The 19,922-nt window shown below is 51.4% G+C and overlaps 5 protein-coding genes across 5 annotated transcripts; 2 read left to right on the top strand and 3 right to left on the bottom strand.

Moving 5' to 3' along the window:
• Positions 1-1,180: 1,180 nt before the first annotated feature.
• DACRYDRAFT_12869 (uncharacterized protein) lies at positions 1,181-1,864 on the top strand (the record flags this gene model as incomplete). The annotated part of the gene is made up of 3 exons (XM_040770952.1): positions 1,181-1,371; positions 1,402-1,719; positions 1,771-1,864. The coding sequence occupies 3 exons, from the start codon at positions 1,181-1,183 to the stop codon at positions 1,862-1,864; spliced, it is 603 nt and encodes a 200-aa protein (XP_040632980.1).
• Positions 1,865-5,807: 3,943 nt separating this feature from the next.
• DACRYDRAFT_19398 (FAD/NADP-binding domain-containing protein) lies at positions 5,808-7,512 on the bottom strand. Its single transcript, XM_040771490.1, has 4 exons — positions 7,208-7,512; positions 6,826-7,161; positions 6,283-6,778; positions 5,808-6,225 (listed from the first exon to the last, which is right to left on the bottom strand). The coding sequence occupies exons 1-4, from the start codon at positions 7,385-7,387 to the stop codon at positions 5,915-5,917; spliced, it is 1,323 nt and encodes a 440-aa protein (XP_040632979.1). The 5' UTR covers positions 7,388-7,512; the 3' UTR covers positions 5,808-5,914.
• Positions 7,513-10,801: 3,289 nt separating this feature from the next.
• On the bottom strand, positions 10,802-14,755 carry DACRYDRAFT_19397 (uncharacterized protein). Its single transcript, XM_040771489.1, has 12 exons — positions 14,183-14,755; positions 13,755-14,123; positions 13,578-13,704; positions 13,407-13,522; positions 13,264-13,361; positions 12,465-13,211; positions 12,258-12,414; positions 12,054-12,204; positions 11,865-12,003; positions 11,637-11,802; positions 11,305-11,587; positions 10,802-11,250 (listed from the first exon to the last, which is right to left on the bottom strand). The coding sequence occupies exons 1-10, from the start codon at positions 14,435-14,437 to the stop codon at positions 11,736-11,738; spliced, it is 2,226 nt and encodes a 741-aa protein (XP_040632978.1). The 5' UTR covers positions 14,438-14,755; the 3' UTR covers positions 10,802-11,250; positions 11,305-11,587; positions 11,637-11,735.
• Positions 14,756-15,427: 672 nt separating this feature from the next.
• Positions 15,428-16,854, bottom strand: DACRYDRAFT_112862 (mitochondrial carrier; the record flags this gene model as incomplete). Its single annotated transcript, XM_040769524.1, has 5 exons — positions 15,428-15,731; positions 15,803-15,895; positions 15,942-16,234; positions 16,295-16,416; positions 16,469-16,854. The coding sequence occupies 5 exons, from the start codon at positions 16,852-16,854 to the stop codon at positions 15,510-15,512; spliced, it is 1,116 nt and encodes a 371-aa protein (XP_040632977.1). The 3' UTR covers positions 15,428-15,509.
• A 956-nt stretch (positions 16,855-17,810) lies between these two features.
• DACRYDRAFT_112861 (uncharacterized protein) lies at positions 17,811-19,533 on the top strand. The gene is made up of 5 exons (XM_040769523.1): positions 17,811-17,961; positions 18,009-18,032; positions 18,097-18,210; positions 18,270-19,337; positions 19,386-19,533. Exons 1-4 carry the CDS (start codon positions 17,872-17,874, stop codon positions 18,312-18,314), a joined length of 273 nt encoding a protein of 90 aa, XP_040632976.1. The 5' UTR covers positions 17,811-17,871; the 3' UTR covers positions 18,315-19,337; positions 19,386-19,533.
• The last annotated feature ends 389 nt before the right edge of the window (positions 19,534-19,922 follow it).

The raw sequence follows: 19,922 nt of genomic DNA, 5'->3' as shown, positions 1-19,922 counted from the left end.
CCATCCTGGACCATCTGCTGTGGATCAGTGTGTATCCCTCATTCACAATGTGTCAACCCAAAATGCAATAGGGCATTGCAGGCTAATTTGGCAATCTGCAGTGGGACTTCCAAGTAATTTCCTCCAATGCCCCTCTGCAGAGACAAAATGTGTTTGTGGGAGTGAGAAAGAAAATCATAGTTAAATAGTTCCGGGGTCCCACAAGTATTGGATGTTATAGTACAGAAAAAATTGCATAATCAAAGAGCGAAATCTATCTCAGTTATTTTGGTACATTGCTGTTATTATAACCCTTAAATAACATCTCTACTTAGGAGTATATATTTAATCTCTTTGAACACCATATGTAAATATTACTGGAAGACCCCTAAACTCTCTCATTTATGAGTTTCCTGTCACTGCCACAAAGACAATGCACAAATGTGCTTCTTTCATCAGGATATCAAACTCCATTCAAAACCATGTATCAGACCAGGACAGGTTTGGGCAACCCATGGTGATTCTACAATGGAAGTCAATTTCTCCCTTCCAATCCTCTGGGCATTGTGCAAATGCAAAATAACTGTTGGCTCTGGCCTTGGCCTCCTTCCATGTGAGCTGCCTGTTTCTCTATTCAACAAGCATTGCCCCAGTCTACTCCCTGACTGATAGCTTGACAGGTATGCCTGACTTTTTATATGAACAATCCAAATGGCTGTTTCACCTCTACTGCCATGGAAGAGATTGTTGATCCTCTCCATTCATGGGTATGTACTCAATGTGTGATCTCGATCAAAGCATTGGCTTACTCCAACAGTGTGAAGTCATCCTGCTCAGCTGCTGGCTTCTGGCTTCTGTCATGGTCACAGATGCCCCACACTCATTCATTGCAATATTGTGCCAGGTTTCATATTGATATGGCAAAGACTGAGTCATCCCCAGATCTTCTGGCTGGCTGCTCATATCAACTCGAGTTTCTCTAATCCTGTTGTACTTAAACCTCTTTCTCTACTTGCCTGAGCCTCACCATTGCTTGCAAATACCATCCCTAGACTGAGCCAAACTGGACAGTCTCAGTCTAACTGTCTATATCTTGACCTCATCTGTCCCTGTAGGCCCCCCTCTTCCTTGACTGCCATTAGTCCACTTTACATTCAATCACCTTGACCATTTTCATACCAGAAGGCCGGTGCTGTCCACTATGCAACAGGTGAAAGACAGTCAGCTGGAGCTGGTCATTACCTCCAGTAGATTGAACAGACTTACCAAAGAGGCCAATGTGCAGAAGAATGGCACAGATGCCAGCATTATGATGGTACCTGCACAAGGCAGTTTTGATCTCAGTGAAGAAGTGCATTACCTTACTGGATTAAAGGTGTTCTTGGCCTCCAGGTAAGTTCCCTGTCTCTAGTATCTGATCAGCTTATGGATTCCTGTTAGCGCAATGGTCATCTCTCTCTTTCTTGTTGTTCTTGACCAAACCATCATTGCAACTGCCATTCCTTGCATTGCCTTTGACTTCAATGCCCTCAACTTGATCATGTGGATTGTCTCTGCATACCTCATCACTCAAGCTGGACTATTGATGCTCTATGGGCAGGTGCTTCTGATAGCACCCACCAAATGGGTGTATATTACTGCCATCACACTCTTTGAGATTGGAAGTCTAATTTGTGGTGTATCACCCAATGTCAATGTCCTTATTTTTGGGAGAGCATTTGCTGGTATTGGTGCAGCAGGGTCTGTAATTGTGTTGGTTTCTTTTGGGATATGTGTTTGACCAATGTGCAGGATCATTGTTTCTATCCTCAACAAGGGGTCGAAATCATGCCCCTCCAACAGCATCCCCTCTTATTTGGCATGCTCAGAGCAGTCTTTGCCATAGGTTCCATTGTCAGTCCTCTCATGGGTGGTGCCTCCTCTGACCATGTTACATGGTGCTGGTGCTTCTATATCAACCTTCTAATTGGTGCACTGTCAGTCAGTGTAATAATATTGATCATCCCCACAAGACCACTGGTCAGCTCCCATGCAATAGTTGGCCTGAGCACCATCCAGCAGTGGCTTTCTTTGGACTGGGTTGGCGCTTTTCTCTGCATTGGCGTGGTCATCTGTCTTGTACTACCATTACAATGGGGTGGTAACCAGAAGCCATGGAATGACAAGACCATGATTGTGCTATTTTGTGTCTTCGCCATGGTACTCAGCATATTCATTGCCTGGGAGTGGCACAAGGGAGAGCACAGCATCATCCCCTTCCACATCTTTAATCACCATACCCAGATTGGCATATGTATTCAGGCCTTCTTCACCATGATTACCATGCTCTCCACAATTTACTACCTTCCTCTGCAGTGTCAGGCTGAGGGACATTTGGCCACATAGTCCAGAATCAATATTCTTGCCTACATGCTCTCCATTGTCATTACCTCCATGGTGACAGGTGGAATTATTTCAACCACTGGCTGATTCTGGCATATACTTGCATTTGGCCCACTGGTTGCTTGTATTGGAGCCGGTCTGTCAGGGCACTGTGCTCTTGCCCTCTTCCTAGCACAACAAAATCCTTCTCCCAGCACACGGAATTCTTCACTTAGCACACAACATTCTCCACTTAGCACATGACATTCTCTTCCTATCACACAGAATTCTCCACTTAGCACATGGAATTCTCTAACCCTAACCCTACACTTAACACCATGGGATTGCTATCAGGGCACTGCTAGCTGCCACCCCTAGCCTCCCATTTTGCCCTAGAAGCAATGGAACAGCAAACCTCCTGTGTTGGGGACTACCATGGGATCATGGCAATGACCAAACAAGACATCATGAAGAGGATACCACAAGACTGCTGTGTCCAGACACTTTGGGGTGAGACATAGCAATACTAGGGACCCCCACCAGGACTAGTGAGACACAAGGTGACACTTGTAGGAGGCTCCACAATTTATTGGAAATATTTCAAGGGCCCAGGGGTGTTGCTAAGACGTCTATCTGACACTTGTAGGAGCCCCCAGAATTTACCTGGACTCCTGGGTTTCTGGGGAGTAGCTACAAGGTACATAAGCAGTAGCATAGTGAGACTGTATCCCTCAGATCTGATCTCTGAGGAAACTCCTTAGTCTACAGGCAGTTTCTAAGTCATCTCATTGTCTTGGACACCCTTCTACACACCCCTGAACACCCTACCCTCATAACCTTACCTTGACTCCACAACTCTTGCTACACCTGTCAGCTCTCTATAACTGACTCATCATACCCCCCAATGACCCCCTTGGACCCCCCCCAATAGTCCAGCTGGCCCTGGTGACTTGGATATTGACTAGTACTGCTGGTTAGAGCTGCTTTCAACCACAGTAGATCCCCCAGCACTTCATTTATTGTTTGGGATTAGTGTGCAGCAACCTTGCTAGACCTAGTGCCCTCACATGGTCTGCTCTTCACTATTGATGTCAACACCTTGACTGCCAAACTGATTGGATACCAAATCCTCCTTGGAAAAGGGGTCGGCTCAGCCCTTCAAAATATCATCCTTGCCAACCATGCAGCATGGGATGACAACAAGAGCATGATTCCACAAGCCTCATCACTTGTTGCTCTTTCCCAGCTCGTTGGTGGTGTTATCAGTGTTTGTATTGCAGGCACTGTTTTTTCCAATCAATTCTCCAAGCAGCTTCTTATCTTCACCCCCAACCTTGCCCCCAGTGTCATCCAACAAATCAAGGACTCTGTGACTGTCATTCAAACTTTGCCTTTGGATCAGCAAGGAAGCATTGTTCAAGCATATGTGAAAGTGCTCAAGCCAGTCTACATCATTGGCAGAGTTTTATGCAGCCTAGCTGGTTTACTGAACAAGAACATTAATATCAAGATGCTTGGGAAGGAGTCCAGTGTTCCTGTTGCTTAAAAACTCATATTTTTCCATTATGTGGACTTTCATGGCTCTTTACATGTAGCCACATGTCTCCATCTCTATGTATCAATCCACTTAGGCACTATTCATTCATTATGTTGAGCAAGGATCAGGTCTAAGAACATACAGATTATACAGTTGAAACTGAGAATGCATCCCCTTGATCATTACATGCATACTATTTCTGCAGGTGATGCCATTTGGTGACTTGAAGCTCAGGGATAGCATCAAAGTCCGGACCCCCCCCTCTTACTGCTTAAATTTTGGGACAGTACTTCAGCTTCTTTGACTCTCATGAACAGGGCTGGTGTGGCAGAATCAAGGTTTTCAAAATCTCAATGTTGTTACACCCCACACATCCCTGCTGGCATCAAGCAAGTTGAAAATATGCACCTGTGAACTTGTGTACTAGTGGGAACCTCTGCATAAGAGGCAATACATTAAGAGGGTTGATGCATATCCTATATAATCCATAAGTGCCTCAGCTGATACTGTCAGGGTTCACCCAGTTTCGGTGCAAATTTGATACAATTGACACTGAAAGGCTTACTTCGGCCTCAGTATAGCCCGAATCCACTGACCCTGAAGCAGAACCACTCAACTTCTTTGAAGCACCACCCTAAACAATGGTAAACTGTACAGTTCCACAGCTACTCTTTTGATTCCATTATACTTCCATTTTCCTACATGTATATATACCAGCTCTAGGAGCCTTATGCCCCTTAGAGCTTTTTGATTCCATTATACTTCCATTTTCCTACATGTATATATACCAGCTCTAGGAGCCTTATGCCCCTTAGAGCTGATCTCTCAGGAATTCCACTGTCAGATAGTGACAAACCTAGATTGAACTCTCACCAAACCTCTTTGACTCTCTGATTGGTGTTCAAACCTAGACTTTGACCCCCTCAGACTGTTTGTGACTCCACTGCACCTCTCTTGTGACTAAAGGCATTTTGGGCTGATTCAATACATCGGCCCTACTGTCAACCACAATTCAAGCTTTTGTGCTCTCCTTGCTGCTTCTCACTTTTATTGGGCTCCTGATTCAAGGATACTTTCAATATCTGGCAGCATGCCCTGACAGATACCATAGCCCAGGTGATGTATTGTTACCATTACTCATTGTGGGAGGTTTGACTGTATGTAGATCTCAGATTATGTAGCTATTTAAGGTGCAGAACAATATACATTAATGATCAAATATAGTGAGAATCAGGGTCAAAATTGTTGCATGATTTGTGTTGCATTAATAAATTCTCATCACACTCCAATTGACATTAAAGATAGTCATAATATAACCTTTAGAGAGCCTTATGAGCAACCTCCGGTAAATTTACCAAAAATAGGGAAATGAGTCAACATGCAGACCTAGCCATTTGCCTTTATTTTGACTGAATCTCCTGGATTTTTTCATTCAATTATTCTGATATTGGGAATGCAGCAAGACAACAAGAGATTCTCAGCTCAGCAGATATTTCAGGCTAGTAGACATCCTACTAGTATGAGAGGAAGGAGCCAGCTTTTGAGTCGAAAATGGACAAAAAAAGACATTCGGAGGCTAATTTGGGTGAGAATTTGTCCCCCACCAACCTGAATGAGGCAGCAAAGAGCGGACTAAACTCGGAGATTGGAACTTCACGCCATACAAAAGGGTGTAAGATCATCTGACAGATCTTCTCATACCAAAGACCAAGTTGTCTGAAAAATGAATGCTAACAACCGGATGGATTCTTTCATGTATTCGGGTCAGTTTGGGCGGGAAACAACCGGATTCTCACTGTATTCAACCATTAGTGTATTTCACGAAATTTCGAGCACACATCTGTCCGTGCCAAGGTAATCGATCATACGGACCGCTGCTTGATGGGAAATCCCGAGGTAAACCCCTGAGTGAGGCTGGGCTGATTTCAAGGATAATTTTCAATAAATGATACCAGCAAAAGGATCTGAACAATCCGAGCAGAATCTTACAACCGGTGTCTCGCGGAGGAAGTTTTCAGAGCACAGCTCACCCATCACTCAATACTCTCCGCCCTTCTCCCCTAGCCCGCTAAGCATCCACATCGCCCTAGCCTTAAACCCAGGCACCCAGCCCAAAAGCCACATCATCCAGTCCCTCACCCAGCCGATCATCCCCCCTGCGTTGGCGGCAAAGAACGTGACCTGCCCGACGAGTGCGATGACGTTTTTGCCTGCGGTGTGGCGGTCGGTCGCCCACCTGGAAAGGAGGCTTCGGGCTTCGCTCACTGAAAGAGTCGGGGAGAGGGCGTGAGAGATCGCTTGGCCCAGGTAGATCGAGTCCCTTATTCCCAGGTTCATGCCTTGCCCGCCTGTACAGAGTCAGCATTAAAGAAAGTGGAAGGGAGGTGTGTGAAACATGAACTTACCCATTGGAGAATGAACGTGCGCCGCATCACCCACTATCATCAGACCTGTCTTGGCTCCCACAGCCTGTACGGGCGTGCCAGGCACATGTTCCTCCCAATACTTTTCCGCAAGCCGGAACTTGACATAAAACCTATTGCTCCATACTAATTCAGTGATCTTCACGCCTTGGGCGGGACAGCGCGTTTCCAGCATGTGCTGCATGTATTCTATCGTAGGCTCGCGTGGTGCTTCACCGGAGAGGACCTGGCCGATAAGCCGGTACTGATCGCCGAATGGGATCCACATAGCCGGCCCGTGCTCGGAGATATAGGCGTTGACGCCCTCTTGCGGGAGGGAGAACTTGCCGCTTGGAGAAGAGGGGAAGGAAACGCGCACGTCGGCGAGACAGAAGACTTCGTCGGCTTTGCTCGGGTGGTCTATGTCGGCGGGAAGGGACGTCGCGTGCGCGGTATGGTCGAACGGGTCGGGGAAGGGAATGCCTGCTGCTTGTCGGACCTGCACGGGCGTTAACCTGGCTGAGAACATATCCTAGGAGCACTTACAACAGAGTGCGCTGCATCCGCCCCTACGACGTAGCGGGCCTTGACCTCTCGCCCGTCCTCGAAGAGGACGACTTTCCACCCTTCCGCGTCTTCCCTAACCCCCACAGCCTTCTTTCTCCACACCACCTCGCCCCCCATCTCCTTCAACCGCGCATACAGCACCCGTTCCGTCTCGCTCTGTGCTATCACGCATACAAAGGGGTATTGCGTCTTTCCCTTGAGGACGGAGGTGTCGTATTGTAACAAGGGGCCAGAAGCGAGGGAGTTGAACCGGATCGATGTGCAGGGTTTGCCAGCTGCGATGACCTTGTCCGCACAGCCGATCCTTTCCAACACCTACGAAGGTCAGCATGACTCCCCCCAAGTGGACGGCAAAGCACACCTCGAGCGTCTTGGCATGCACCACTAGCGCGCGGGAGTATGCCTGGTCGTGTGCGGGCTTCGCGTCGACTATGGCGATCTTCTCCTTGTCTGTGCCATGTGCGAGCAGGGAGCAAGCGGTGGCGAGCCCTGCTGGTCCAGCACCGAGCACGAGGACGTCGACTTGTTCTGGGAGGGACATTGGGTGTTGATGTTTGTGCGTTGGATGTGGTTGGATGGGTGGATGCTGCTCTGGACGACGGTGAGCTGCTTATATGCGCCTGTCCTCCACCTCCAAGGTTCCCCTTCGTCGGTGTGAAGGTCGCCGTCGACGGGCTCAACGACGAGCAGGTTGCACGTTCGCAGCATACAGGAACATTCCTGGAAAGAGGGTTCCAAGGCAAGGGAAATGACATCCAACCTACGTCATTCGCGTTTCTCATCGCAGTCAAACATCGGCGCATGACCTAAGCAATTTCCCCACCGCCCTGAGTGGCTGTACTGGATACAAAATAACGGCGGCATCCTTACCTCAGCATGGGCCGTGCACGCCAAAAAGTATTTTTTTGTGCGTGTGAGCGCGGCATTTCTCTTCATCGTTTCCCACCATCTTGGCTTGACGTCTTGTTCTTCTTTTTGCTCTTCTTGCTCTCGGGGTTGTTACACAACGCCGACATATTGACCACTCCTTAGCTCGTCAACAACTGTTCTCCCCACCGCTAACTCACCGTCCTCAACCCCTCCGACCCAGCCGCACGCCGCCACCGCCGTACCGCTCTCTCCCAGAACGTGAGTTCCCCTTCTACCGTTCTTTCAAATGACGAGGAGATTTCTGTCTTACCACCGGCTCTCTGAGTAACCCCTACTCCCCTCGCTCCCCCCCGGGGGATGTACTAGGATGCGTATTGCTCCCTGGCCGCGGAGGGAGATAGGGGCGCACGGTGGGGTGAGGTGTATTCATAGTTACACTGATACTTTCTGCGCATGCTTACGTGTTTGGACTTGAGCTGATTGTTAGTTCTAGGTATCCTGTCGTGCATGGGTTACTTGGATGGATGGATGGTTTGGGTTGGATACGTTGGAGGAGTTGGGAGCATATACGAGGTCATAGAGCCTCTACCGTACACAACAACTATGTTCATCCTTCCGTTCGTAATACAATCCCTATACCCAAGTATATTGTAAAGCATTTGCGTGCTGCAATGCCCACGCGCCATCTACCGCATCCCCATTCGTGTGGTGGATTGGGGAGACGCGCTTAGGTCACTTCCTGGTTGCCGTAGTTTCCCAAGTACGTGTATAGTCCTGGCCTAAGACACCCCTTCAGAATCGGCAGGCTATTCTTCTGCGCGTGTTACGTGCCATGTAAGAGAAACAATTGGGCTTAGGCAGGGACATCGATGTGATCTCAAGCAACTGTCTATTAACCCAATTGGGCGTGTACTAATGGACCAACAGTGCCGAGTGTACAAATGTAAGAAATGACAGAGGAGATGACGAGAGAACAAAAAGAAAAGAGATATACAAGACGAGAAACAAGAGACGAGAAACAAGAGACGAGAAACAAGAGACGAGAAACAAGAGATGAGATAAGAGAGATGAGATAAGATCGAGAGCAATCGGGAGAGATATGCTGCAACAGGCCAGCATCGCATCGTGTCCAATGGACGTGTGGGTATCGGGCGTGAAACGACTTACCTCCAGGCCTGCCTGGTGCAGGCTGATTAACCACGTACGACGCCAGCCTTCATAGCGACTGCATCGTACGTGGTCGTCCCACTGGTCATGCTCGCCATGGTCAACGAGGGGTATAAGGGGCCCGTGCGTTGGCTCTACGAATCCCAATCAGTATACCTGTAGCTCGCGCAGAACAAAAAGACTTACATAAACAGATTCAGCCCCCGTGGGTAAGCCTAAGAGTATCCAATCTATAATACACATCTGGCTCAGGCGTGCTCTGCCGCGGAGCTCAGATCTTCGTCAACCCCCACCCCGCTGGTGGAGGAGACGGACGGCGCAGCTGAGCACCAAAATCTGCAGGGCAGTCGCGTCTGGACTCAAAGGCACCAACCGCCTTCCAACAAAACGCCAGGAGCCCCGAGCAGGAGGGAAGCGAGCTTTGTGTGAGGGTAGTTTGCCCTCACTGCCCACCATCTTGAACCCAACGTCGGATCTTATCCCTGGTTAGACTGCCGCTTTTGCCTCGTGCCTCCACACCCGCGGGGCACATCTCCCAGGAGCACATCTCACCGCGGGTGTGCTGTGGTGTGGGTAGAAAGAGGTCATCAACTTCCCTCAGTCGCCCTCCATGCCTCACAGAAGAGGTGATGACATCTGGGATAGTGTCAGATCAGAGGAAACGAGTAAGTATAACTGTGGCAGACGTACCTGCACTATTGTATGCTCAGGCCGCCACCGGCAGCGCGGCCCGCCTTCCGTCAATACGACGAAAGGCATTCCAGTCTCAGCCACGAGGGCGTCGTTGACTGTGGCCACACTGCTAGAGACCAGTGGTCTCCGTGGCATCTGCCCCAATCCCGGCGCCGTCTCTGGTACTTACCTTGCACCCCCGCACTGGAACGCCCCTTCTCGTGTCCATCTGTCCCCTCGTATCATAAAACATATACTCCCTGTAACGATAGTGAGATCCTGAGAAAAGGAAATAGGAAAAATGGATACGTACACTTCAATGTCTCATCTTCAGTTCATCTCGTTCCAAACTTCAACCTATGCTTCATCATTTTTGCCGCCTTCTGCACGGTTACTTTCCTGAATAACTTGCAGTTCCCTCGCGTCGCGCTCGGTTCTGCGGGAGGATCGCGCTCAACGGGTGCCTCCTGTGCCTTCGCCCCCGTTTTACCGGTGCTGGATCCGGATGCAGCATCAGGCTGATCGTCCAAGTCCAAAGATGACGACATCGCGGTGCTCAACTTCTGTGATTCCTTGGGGTTGTCGAACTTCTGGGATTGCCGGTTGTCCTGGTCGTCAACGCTGCCGAGGTGGTCAAATGTGGGGAGATCCGGGAATATCGCCCGCATCTTTTCCTTCCCTTTGTAGGAGCCGCGAGACGCGGTTGCTTCTGGGTCGTTGACGGGGGAGGAGAGCGCCTTGGGGGTATACGGTGCTTGTCCATCCGAACTTTGGGAAGAGGTGCTGACCGAGTCGAGGTCTGGAGGCGGTGGGCGGAAGGATTGGTCCGAGTCCCCTGAGGTAGGATCTGATTATGGTTCAGTTACACATTGGCTACCCAATTAGAGACTGCATTACCAGAAACGCCATGCTGTTCAAGAGCCCTTTTCTCTTGGCCGTTCGCCTGGTCATCAACTTGATCCGCATCATGTGAGGGAAGGGGCGCCTTGACCGACCAGTTTCCTTCGCTGTCGGTCGTAAAGTCCGTGGAAGAGGGAGGAGCGTTGCCGTTGGATTGGGAGGCGGGTGGGTGGACGGGATCAGCATCGGACGGAGTAGTCATCGCCGTCGTTTGGTGCCAGGGCGATGAGGCGTGAGCGGGTTGGGGAGCTGCCGCGCTGTTCGGTGTCATACAGTCGGCAATCACCTGGTCTGCGTCGACCATGTCGACATCCATACAGGTGGGATGCGGGTATGGAATTTGCGGGTATGGTACTGAGGGCGACGAGAATGGGGGAGAAGGGGCTGGGGGGAACAGGGCTTGGGGGTACGGGACTGGGGCCGAGGGTACATGAGGGGACGGGTATGTTGTGTCCCATCCCCACGAGACCGGATCCACGTCCATCGGTGTCGCCTCGTCGTCGTCCACAGCGTCCTCCATATCAATGTCTTCGCCCCGAGCACAAGCACTGCTGGACTCTTCAATTTCCCATGTTATAGTATGGCATGGGAAGTTGAACAGTCCGAAATAGAACGCCGCCATGTCGATGCGGCGTTCCAATTTTGCAGACCAGGGCAGTGCCGCCCTTTGGCTAAGAGCCCCCTTGACGAGATGTTGTGCGAGCGGGCTGTTCTTTGATACATCGCCCACGATGTACCTCCGTTCGTTTAACGTCCGGCGCACTGTCGTGCGCTCCGCGTTCCTCTGCGCGGTTTCTGACCATAAAATGAGTATCAATAACCTCGGCTTCTTTCAGTCCTATGACTCACCTTCAAGCTTCTTTGTCCATCGGGCTAATAGCAGCTCATTTTTGGGAGTCTTTGGAACGCAAGGCATTGCGCAGAGAGCTCAAGATGAGAGAGAGCAAGCAAACCACGCTGGGGGTGGTTGGTGAACGTAGAGAAGAGAGAAGGGGGACGGCGACGCGTGATTTTGTTTACTTTTCTTCTCGCCATCCACCGCCCACCATCCACCATCACTCGGCCGCGGCTGTCACGTACCTCCAGTCACATTTATAACTCCGTGGTTCCGCCCCACTGCCACCACCACTGGCTTTTGAACTCAGCGTCGCGGTGAGATTGGTGCGGGAGAAAAGGCACACGAGTATGAATGCCTCCGAACATTCCGTCTCTTTCGAACCACTCTGACTTTCAATTCACGTGACAACGCCTGCCTCCGGCTCTCTTCACACCACAATATCCTACTCTACCCAGTCTAGCCCCAGGCACATCGCCGCGAACGCCCATTTGTCTGCCGCCTCTTGTATCCTAACATATTTGGCCGAGACCGTCAGTCTCTTTCCCAAGACGGAGATAAGCGCTGAACGAACCTCTTCTCTGTGCTCTTCCCCGCTCCGTGCCCGCTCTTCGTGTCGATTCGTATCAAGAGTGGGTGCGGGTTGTCCGCCTTGGTGTGCTGTAACTCTGCCGCCAACTTGAAGGAGTGCAGCGGCACGACGCGATCATCGTCTGCAGTTCAATCAGCGCGCTGGGCTAGACAAACGCAAGACACGACTCACGATCTGCCGTTAGCAGGAGCAGGGGAGGATACACCTTCTCCGCGTCCACATTGTGGAGAGGTGAATATGGAAAGATGAAGTCAAAGTCCTTCGGGTCACCGGGTGCCCCGTAGTCTGCCTCCCACGCTTTCCCGATCGTGAACAGAGGAAACTGCCGCACTCACTATCAGCATGTCAAGCGCAAACCGACGTCCACGAACTCGCCTTGAGCATGTCCATCACTCCCACATCAGCGATCGCCGCACCGAACGTGTTCGCTGGGGCGCGGTTCACACACGCACCCACCAACAACCCACCATTCGATCCACCGTTGATGATCACCTTCCCCTTTCCGGCAATGCCAGTCGAGACCAGATAGTCGCTACAGCTTGTGTAAGATCATCCGTCTGCTCCAGCGACCGTTTCACATACGTTGCAGCAATGAAGTCGTCGAACACGTTCAACTTCCGCTCTCTCGTCCCAGCTTCGTGCCATGCTTCTCCATACTCGCCTCCACCACGAATATTCGCGACGGCATAAACACCTCGGAAATGCTTGATAAACGTAAGGATCGAGGCCGCAAAGCTAGGTTTGATCGAGATGGAGAATCCGCCGTATCCGTACTGAATCGCGGGCGCCGTCCCGTCCCTCGGCGTGGTCTTGTGTCGCACCACGAACATCGGGATCTTTGTCCCGTCCTTGGTCACATACCACACTTGCTCCGCGTCAAACTCGTCCGCCCTAAGGCCAGCGACCTCCGTCGTCCGCCATGGTTTCCACCCGCCATATTTCGCCACCCCAGCGTCCCTCGCAACCGTTGGGACCACCCAGCGGCCCGCCGCTCCTGGCGTTGTGAACCCGACCATAAATAGCCACAGCTCATCACTGTCTCTCCGACCCGATGTGTCGATCGTCCCAATGAAATCTTCCGCGATCTGCTGCACAGGTTTGGCGTCCGCGTTGTATAGGTACACTACATCGCGTACATCGCGCGAGTATTGGACGCTGAACAGGTTGCCGGGAAGGGCAATCACGTTTTCCAACTTTCCGCCGTTCGGATCTTCCGGGAGCCATTCAGTCCACTCCGGTTTGGCTGCTGCGATGTCAATCGAGATAACCCGATAGCGCTGCGCGTCTAGATTTGTATGAAAGTAGAATTTCGTGTCATCATTTGCAATGCTGCATCGGCATCAGATTCCGCTGTCCGGTACGGGCCTGGCCGAGAGCTCACTAAGAATATTCGGCTTTGAAATTATCCACCAGCTTGATCCACTGCAAGTTCGGGCCGACTCCCGCATCCTTCAGATCTGCGATCCAGAGCCGGTTGGTCTATCCGAGGTCAGCATTCGTTAAGTGAAAAATAAATGCTCTCACAGGCCCGGTGTCCTTAGACGTTGACAGCAGGAGGTACCTCCCATCTACCTCTGTTACCGTCGTGGCCCACATATAGTGCTCGTTCTCTGGGTCCTCGTGAACCAGAATATCCTCCGCTGTCACATGTTCCGTCAGCACCCCAAGATCATGCTAGTATAGATTTGTACAGACCCTGTGTCGTCCCGATGCGGTGATAATAGAGCTGGGCATTCGTATCCATCGTGGTCTCGGTTCCAGCCTTGTCCTCGGTTGCGGCGCCGTGCTCTGGCCGAGTAGGGAACCGTTGGTAGAAGAATCCCTGTTTGCATGTCAGTTCCGTTATCTCTCACAAGCATGCACATCGCATACCGTCTCATCGTGGGTCCATGTCACATCAGAAAACTTGCAGAAGCGCACTTCGTCCTTCAGCTTTCCGTCCTCTGGATTCCCAGTCCACTTGGCAGTGGTATCCCGCACATACACCGTGAAGAAGTCGCTGCCAGACAAACTCACGCCGTATGCCCAAAGCTTCGCGCTCTTGGAGAACTTCGCCACGGTGATCGCAGCGGTGCCATCTTCGGTGAGCACATTCGGATCGAAGAAGACGTCACCACCAGCGCTATTCAGTGCCTCTCCGGTCGGGAGCTCGGAAGCGCGGTAGAGCACACTCTGTGCCTGGAGACCAGAGTTGTAGTACCAATAGTAGTTCCCATCGTTCTTCTTCGAAGCCATGCTGAACTGCAATCCCACCGCGCATCAGCCTTGAAGAGTATCAGAACGAAGAACATGCAACGCACCCTGGGATAGTTGAAGTTCTCCTTGATCGCCTTGTACAACTGCTCCCTCGGTCCTTGCTGGATGAATTTGCCGGTAAACTCGACCTGCTTCTCCACCCACTCCTCCGTCTCCTTCGAGTTCTCTTCCAGCCAGTTGTATGGATCGGGTACGCGCACTTCGCCTTTGGCTACCGACTTGTATATGTCGACGTGTGTTGAGCGGCGGGCAGAGGGGTATGGGGTCGTCTTTGGATCCCAGGGTGGAGGAGGCGCCATCGTTCGTCGAGAGCTGGTGAAACCGCGTGCAAACAGCAACAGCGAGGTGGTCGTTGGCCTAAGGATCCTGCGAGACAGGAGTGGTACCGCTGTGCTAAGTGGTTTTGCAAGCATGCAACCCTCTTATACGTACAGATGGCCTGATCGTCTGAAGAGCGTAACTCGCGCCCAGTAGCTCGTGTGCGCAAGAAAGCAGCGAAAAGGCGTGACCTATGCGGTTATGACAGCTGAAAGATACAAGACTGGATCCGGTGAAGTTGGAAGACGTTCAGGCTAATCTCGAAGGCGCTGTGCTGGTATTAATGTTGCTGGTCGGCGAGGAGCGACGCTGACAGAGGCGTGTACGGCGGCGACGGTGCATGGGATCAACAACCGCGTGGACAAACCTCCGTCCCATTCCCGAGGAAGACTCCACAGACTATACAGTAACCCTTGTATCCTCAAGCTCACCACATTTATTTCCCCTGAGAAAGTGCAGTCCATCGATCGTCAATTAGATGATCAAGACCAATCTATAGATATAATCGATGTCGTCTGCTTTTCATACACTCTTTCGTGCTGCTCCAGTCTGCTGTCTAGTATTTTTCTAGTATTTTCAGAACATGTTATTGAACCTTACACCATCCCTTCGCCCATCGCATCCATCGGCATGGTCAATCCCTCAAGTATCTCGCTCTCGAATCAATCATCGAAGGGTAGTGTTGTTGCCTGCCATGGAGAAGATAGGGATGTACCAGGGACATCCACTTCTCCGCATCAATGGTTCTGGCAAGTGACAACCTGCTCACGGCGATTGGTCAGAGCAGTCCATGCTGTACCCCTTCGATTCAGAAGATAAAAAACCCACGGAAAGAGGTGTTTATGAAGTACTGTATGTCTGTACGGTTGCGAGATGTTAGTGACCAGTGGTTACACTGGGCATGAGTCTACCCGACTTAGCTCCAAATCTGCTAGCCGTGCTAAAAGTGGCCTGGCTCGAGATATCCACTGGAATAGTGATTGAGATTAGTCTACAAATGACCGGTCACTTTCTCTCCCCCACCCACTCACGCGCACCAGCGCATTAGCGCCTTCATCCTTCCCCATCCTCCTCATGCCTCCATACCACACCTCCCTCCCGACCCCATCTTCTCAAGGCCCACGCTACGTTCTCGTACACCACGAACGTGATACATGTCGCAGGAAGGACGCGGATCATATTCGTCGCGAGTCCGCGGTAGAACCCACGCATGCCGGATTGCTTGTACGTCAGGCGGATGATGGTGGGGATGTTGGGGTAAAGCGGGTTATGTGACTGTGGGACATATTAGCGGTTAATACACGCGGGTAAGGGTGAGAAGAGATGGAAATGGAGGATGGACACACCTGTAGGCGCGCACGGATCACCTGGTGAGGGTATGTGATAGACAGTGCGGTTAATTTTGATGTTGCGGACATGATAATGTACTCTATATTCGACTTGGACGTTGTCAGCTTCATCCTTAGTCCAATTGGTATCATTCACAAGCTTTTCCTGTCCTTCCCTCCACGGCCTCCCCTGCCGCTCATGCCTCCTTCTCTTCCACTCGAACCCAATATGTTTCAGCTGCTCGTACGCCATGAACTGCAGAGCACTGTTACTAATCCCGATGAGGGCAAACGTGCCGCCCTTGTAGAGCCCGCGTATCCCTTCCGTGCGCGCGATCTCGTACACTCCTCGGTGGAGGGAACCGTAGTCGTGTGGGTCCCCTGGGCGAGAAGCGAAGATGCGGACTCGGACGACCCAGAGAGGATTTGTCATCACCGCCGTACATGCGCCTGACCTTCTTGGTTAGCAAAGTATTGTACTAGAATGATATGCAAAGAGACCGGACGCACTGGCTTCAGCAGAAGCAAGCAGATATCCTCCCGGGGAAAGACGTATCTCGTGCCCTCCGTTGGGCGTAACGTGCACCGAGGCTGGATCTCTTTTCGCTATCCGTCTCTTAAGCAGTTCGTACCTGCGCCAGACTAATCAGCTACTCCGCATCCAAAAAATAAAAAGAGACGTACCACATGAAGTACAACCCCCATCCGGTGATGTTGCCCACCACGTTCGGCCCCAGTCCTCTGTATAAGCCGGTCCATCCATCCCGCCGTTTCGTATCGACCAAGGCGGACCAGATCGCTCTTCCTGAACCACCTCGTATGGGAGTGGACGAGACCTGGAATCGGGTGCGCAGAAGATCAAGAGGGTGGGTGAATAAGGTCGCGATACAGCCAGCGACGAGGCCAGCGGAGGCGTGGTCCAAGACGGGGGAGGGGAGAAAGGAGAGGGGTCGGGTGGTGCGGGGTGGTGTTGATGTTTGGGTGGTAAAAGAGGTCGAAGAATATGATGGAGAGGTAGAGGTAGAGGAGCATGGGCTTGTTCCGGCGCTGGAGGAGGCATGAGATGACATGTAGCGGTTTGGGGCCTATAAGTCGACAGTATGCCTTGTCATGCAGGGTGACTCGACCCTGCCAGGCCTATGATTTGGGTGTTTGAAAAGGTTGAATACAAAGTCCACCGTAAGCCTTAGAGAATTTATAAACAATCAGAAAGGTTGCGGTTTGAGAGGATTTAACCGACCGCAATGAGGAGAATTGCATGAGCGCTCACTCACAAGACCACTGATGACAAGTTGTTGACCCTACCAACAGCACGGCCACTTACAACCGCTCTATTCTTCTCCACCATGATCAATAACATCGACTAACGAAATCTTAGAATTTTAACAACCATGACGATCCATGCGATGTAAGAAGCAAGACGCGACACTGAAGCGATATGTCCTTTCCGACATATGCGACCGCAAGCGCGTAAAGTGCAAAAAAAGGAGTCCTATGGCCCACTATTTATATATTGGTCTCGATCAGTCCATTGGTGATCGACATACTGTGCTCGCTCAGGGCAACAAAAGACAAAATTTTACTCTGGAATGAGGCTTGCCTTGGGAATGTGGCGAGGTGTTCCACTGGTGTGCTGATCCCACCAACGTCGACCCCCACCGAGCGCAATATTTCTTCTGTCGCTCATGCCTTTTAGCCCAACGACTACCTCTCTCGTTTCTGCACGCGATTTTACCAGCCTCGAAATATCTCTATCCTATTATCTTTTCTCGTTTCTGTCTCTGTTCAGTTAATGCCCATTCGGCTTGGTACATATTATGCCACGTACACGTTGATGATAAGGAAAGCCGGAATAGATTTATGATGCATATCAGTGGTATCCCACAATTCTAACTAGCATCAACCAGTACGCACAGTGCCTCTTATCCAGTACGAAAGAATAAGCCTGCGCTATTCAGTGTGTTATGATACATTCCGGCAAGAGGGTTCCAGCGCCTGTTTGCGCGTCTCAGCCAAACCTAGCAGTGCACGACCACTTCTCCTCCCCGTCCTCCTCCTCTCCCACCCTCCTCGACTGAAATCCAGTCATGTCCTTCCTCACACAGCCCATGTTTAGCATACCAAGTGCAGGGATGTGCACCGTCGTCTCCCTGTTCGGGACGATCGTACTTGCGGTTGTACGTTCTGCCTTCCCTCTGTCCCTACCCGTCCTGACATCTTCCAGTTCGCATTCATGTTCGACAATAATGTGCGTTTCTTACAAGCATAGCTGAGCCGTATTGATCATTGATTATTTCTGTTGGATTGGGTAGTACGAAGCAGTGATGGGAAGCAAGAAGGACCCCGAGGATGGACACGCTGTTGCACGAACGCTGTACATCTCAGCGTTGGTGTACGCGTGCCTCGTCGTGTTCTGCGGTTGTCAGGTGCGTAGGCTCTTGCCGTTTCCCTAGCCTTCTGAGCAAAATACTGAGAACATGTGTAGACGGGGTTGGGAGCAAGACGCAGTAGAGGAGCGATCAGCATATGAGCGAGAGGGTGATGTGCACAGAAGCCGTGGCAGGCGCGAGCTGGTGTAAAAGACGGCGTCGTTTTCACGTCTCACGCCTTGGAATAAAGGATGCAGGTTATGTGCGATGTATCCCTACCATGTACTTGGACTGTTGTTGCACTTGGCTGTCCATCAGTGGTTGTCGACTGGGACTACACCTGTTGGTTTTGCGACCACTTCATACAACAGTGTAGTAGTCGCATGGATTGATATTTCTATGTTATACGTGGATTGACAGCATGAAATTCAGTGAGCGGACAGTATCGAAACCATACAGCAGAAACGAGCAGGAATGAGGAGAGCAAACTTCGCTGGCACATCCAGGCAACCGTCCATCCACCTCACCAATCGCCTCCATCGCCTCCATCACCCCAGTCACCTCCGTCTCCTCCATCCCCACCATCACCGTGATCGCCCATGTTGCCGATCATATCGCCGATGAGCAGACCGCCAACCAGTCCAGCACCACCAGCAAGGAGCGGGTTCATCCCGCTCTTCTGCGGTTGTTGCGCCTGTTGTTGCGCCGGCTCCTGGACGATGATAGTCTGCGGCTGCTGGGGTGGTAGGTAGTACCCTTGTTGAGGAGGTCCGTAGTATCCTCCAGGCGGGGGACCGTACTGTCCGGGAGGCGGTCCGTACTGACCAGGAGGAGGTCCGTACCCCCCGTACTGACCAGGTGGAGGCCCGTACTGCCCTTGAGGGGGTCCGTACCCCTGTCCCCCATACCCCTGTCCCTGTCCATACCCTCCCTGCCCGCCGTACTGCTGCTGTGGCGGGTAGTTATCGTGGCGTGAGAAAAAGCCACGATCGCCTTGCTGCTGGGGAGGTTGATACCCCGGGCTCGTAGAACCGGGAGGAGGACCAGAGGGCGCACCGTAGGACGGAGGAGGGATGTCGTCTGGGTGCTTCCAGGAGGGCTGGGGAGGGCTAGCACGGGTATTGACGTAGAACCAAGTCTTGTAGTTGGCATCGTATTGGGATACCCAGCCTGGAGGGAGGGGCCTTTGAAGCTGGTGAGCTGGTTATCGTCTCTGTGCGAGAGAAACGCACCTATTGTCCGGATTCCCAGACGGTGGGGAGTTATAACTCATCCTCTTTTACTTGGATTGGATGGGTATGTAGAAGAGAGATAGAATACGAAATTGCAACCCTCTCTAGTCTTATACCCCTCTGTTGCTGCCACTCGCTGTGACGGCAGGACAAGCGGTGATAGATGTGACGTGGCCCCCTACTGCCGCTTATAACCAAAGCAGTGAAATGCGGCCTTAACCCACATTAGATGTGCGGATACTATTATCAATATTGTCCAGATTTCGCAATCCGAACATGCCGAGCCAATGGGGCCATGTGGGTAGAGAAGTAACAGGGTTGCCTCTGATTGGAAATAATTCAAATCGATGGAGGGCGTGGTATCATTGTTGAAAACAGGGACTCAGGCCAGAATGAAAGGAATTTTCGGAATGTTGACCAAGTGCCACCCCCGGGTTTGTGATTCGCTTCGTATTTCTATCTTTCATGACTGCACAGACCACTCAAGTTTTTCCAAACCCGGACTGTGCAACCCCGCTCACGCCGCGATGACTCCAT

Source organism: Dacryopinax primogenitus, assembly GCF_000292625.1.
Source record: "Dacryopinax primogenitus strain DJM-731 SS1 chromosome Unknown DACRYscaffold_1, whole genome shotgun sequence".
Lineage (NCBI taxonomy): Eukaryota > Fungi > Basidiomycota > Dacrymycetes > Dacrymycetales > Dacrymycetaceae > Dacryopinax > Dacryopinax primogenitus.
This window is presented reverse-complemented; position numbering and strand designations above follow the sequence as displayed.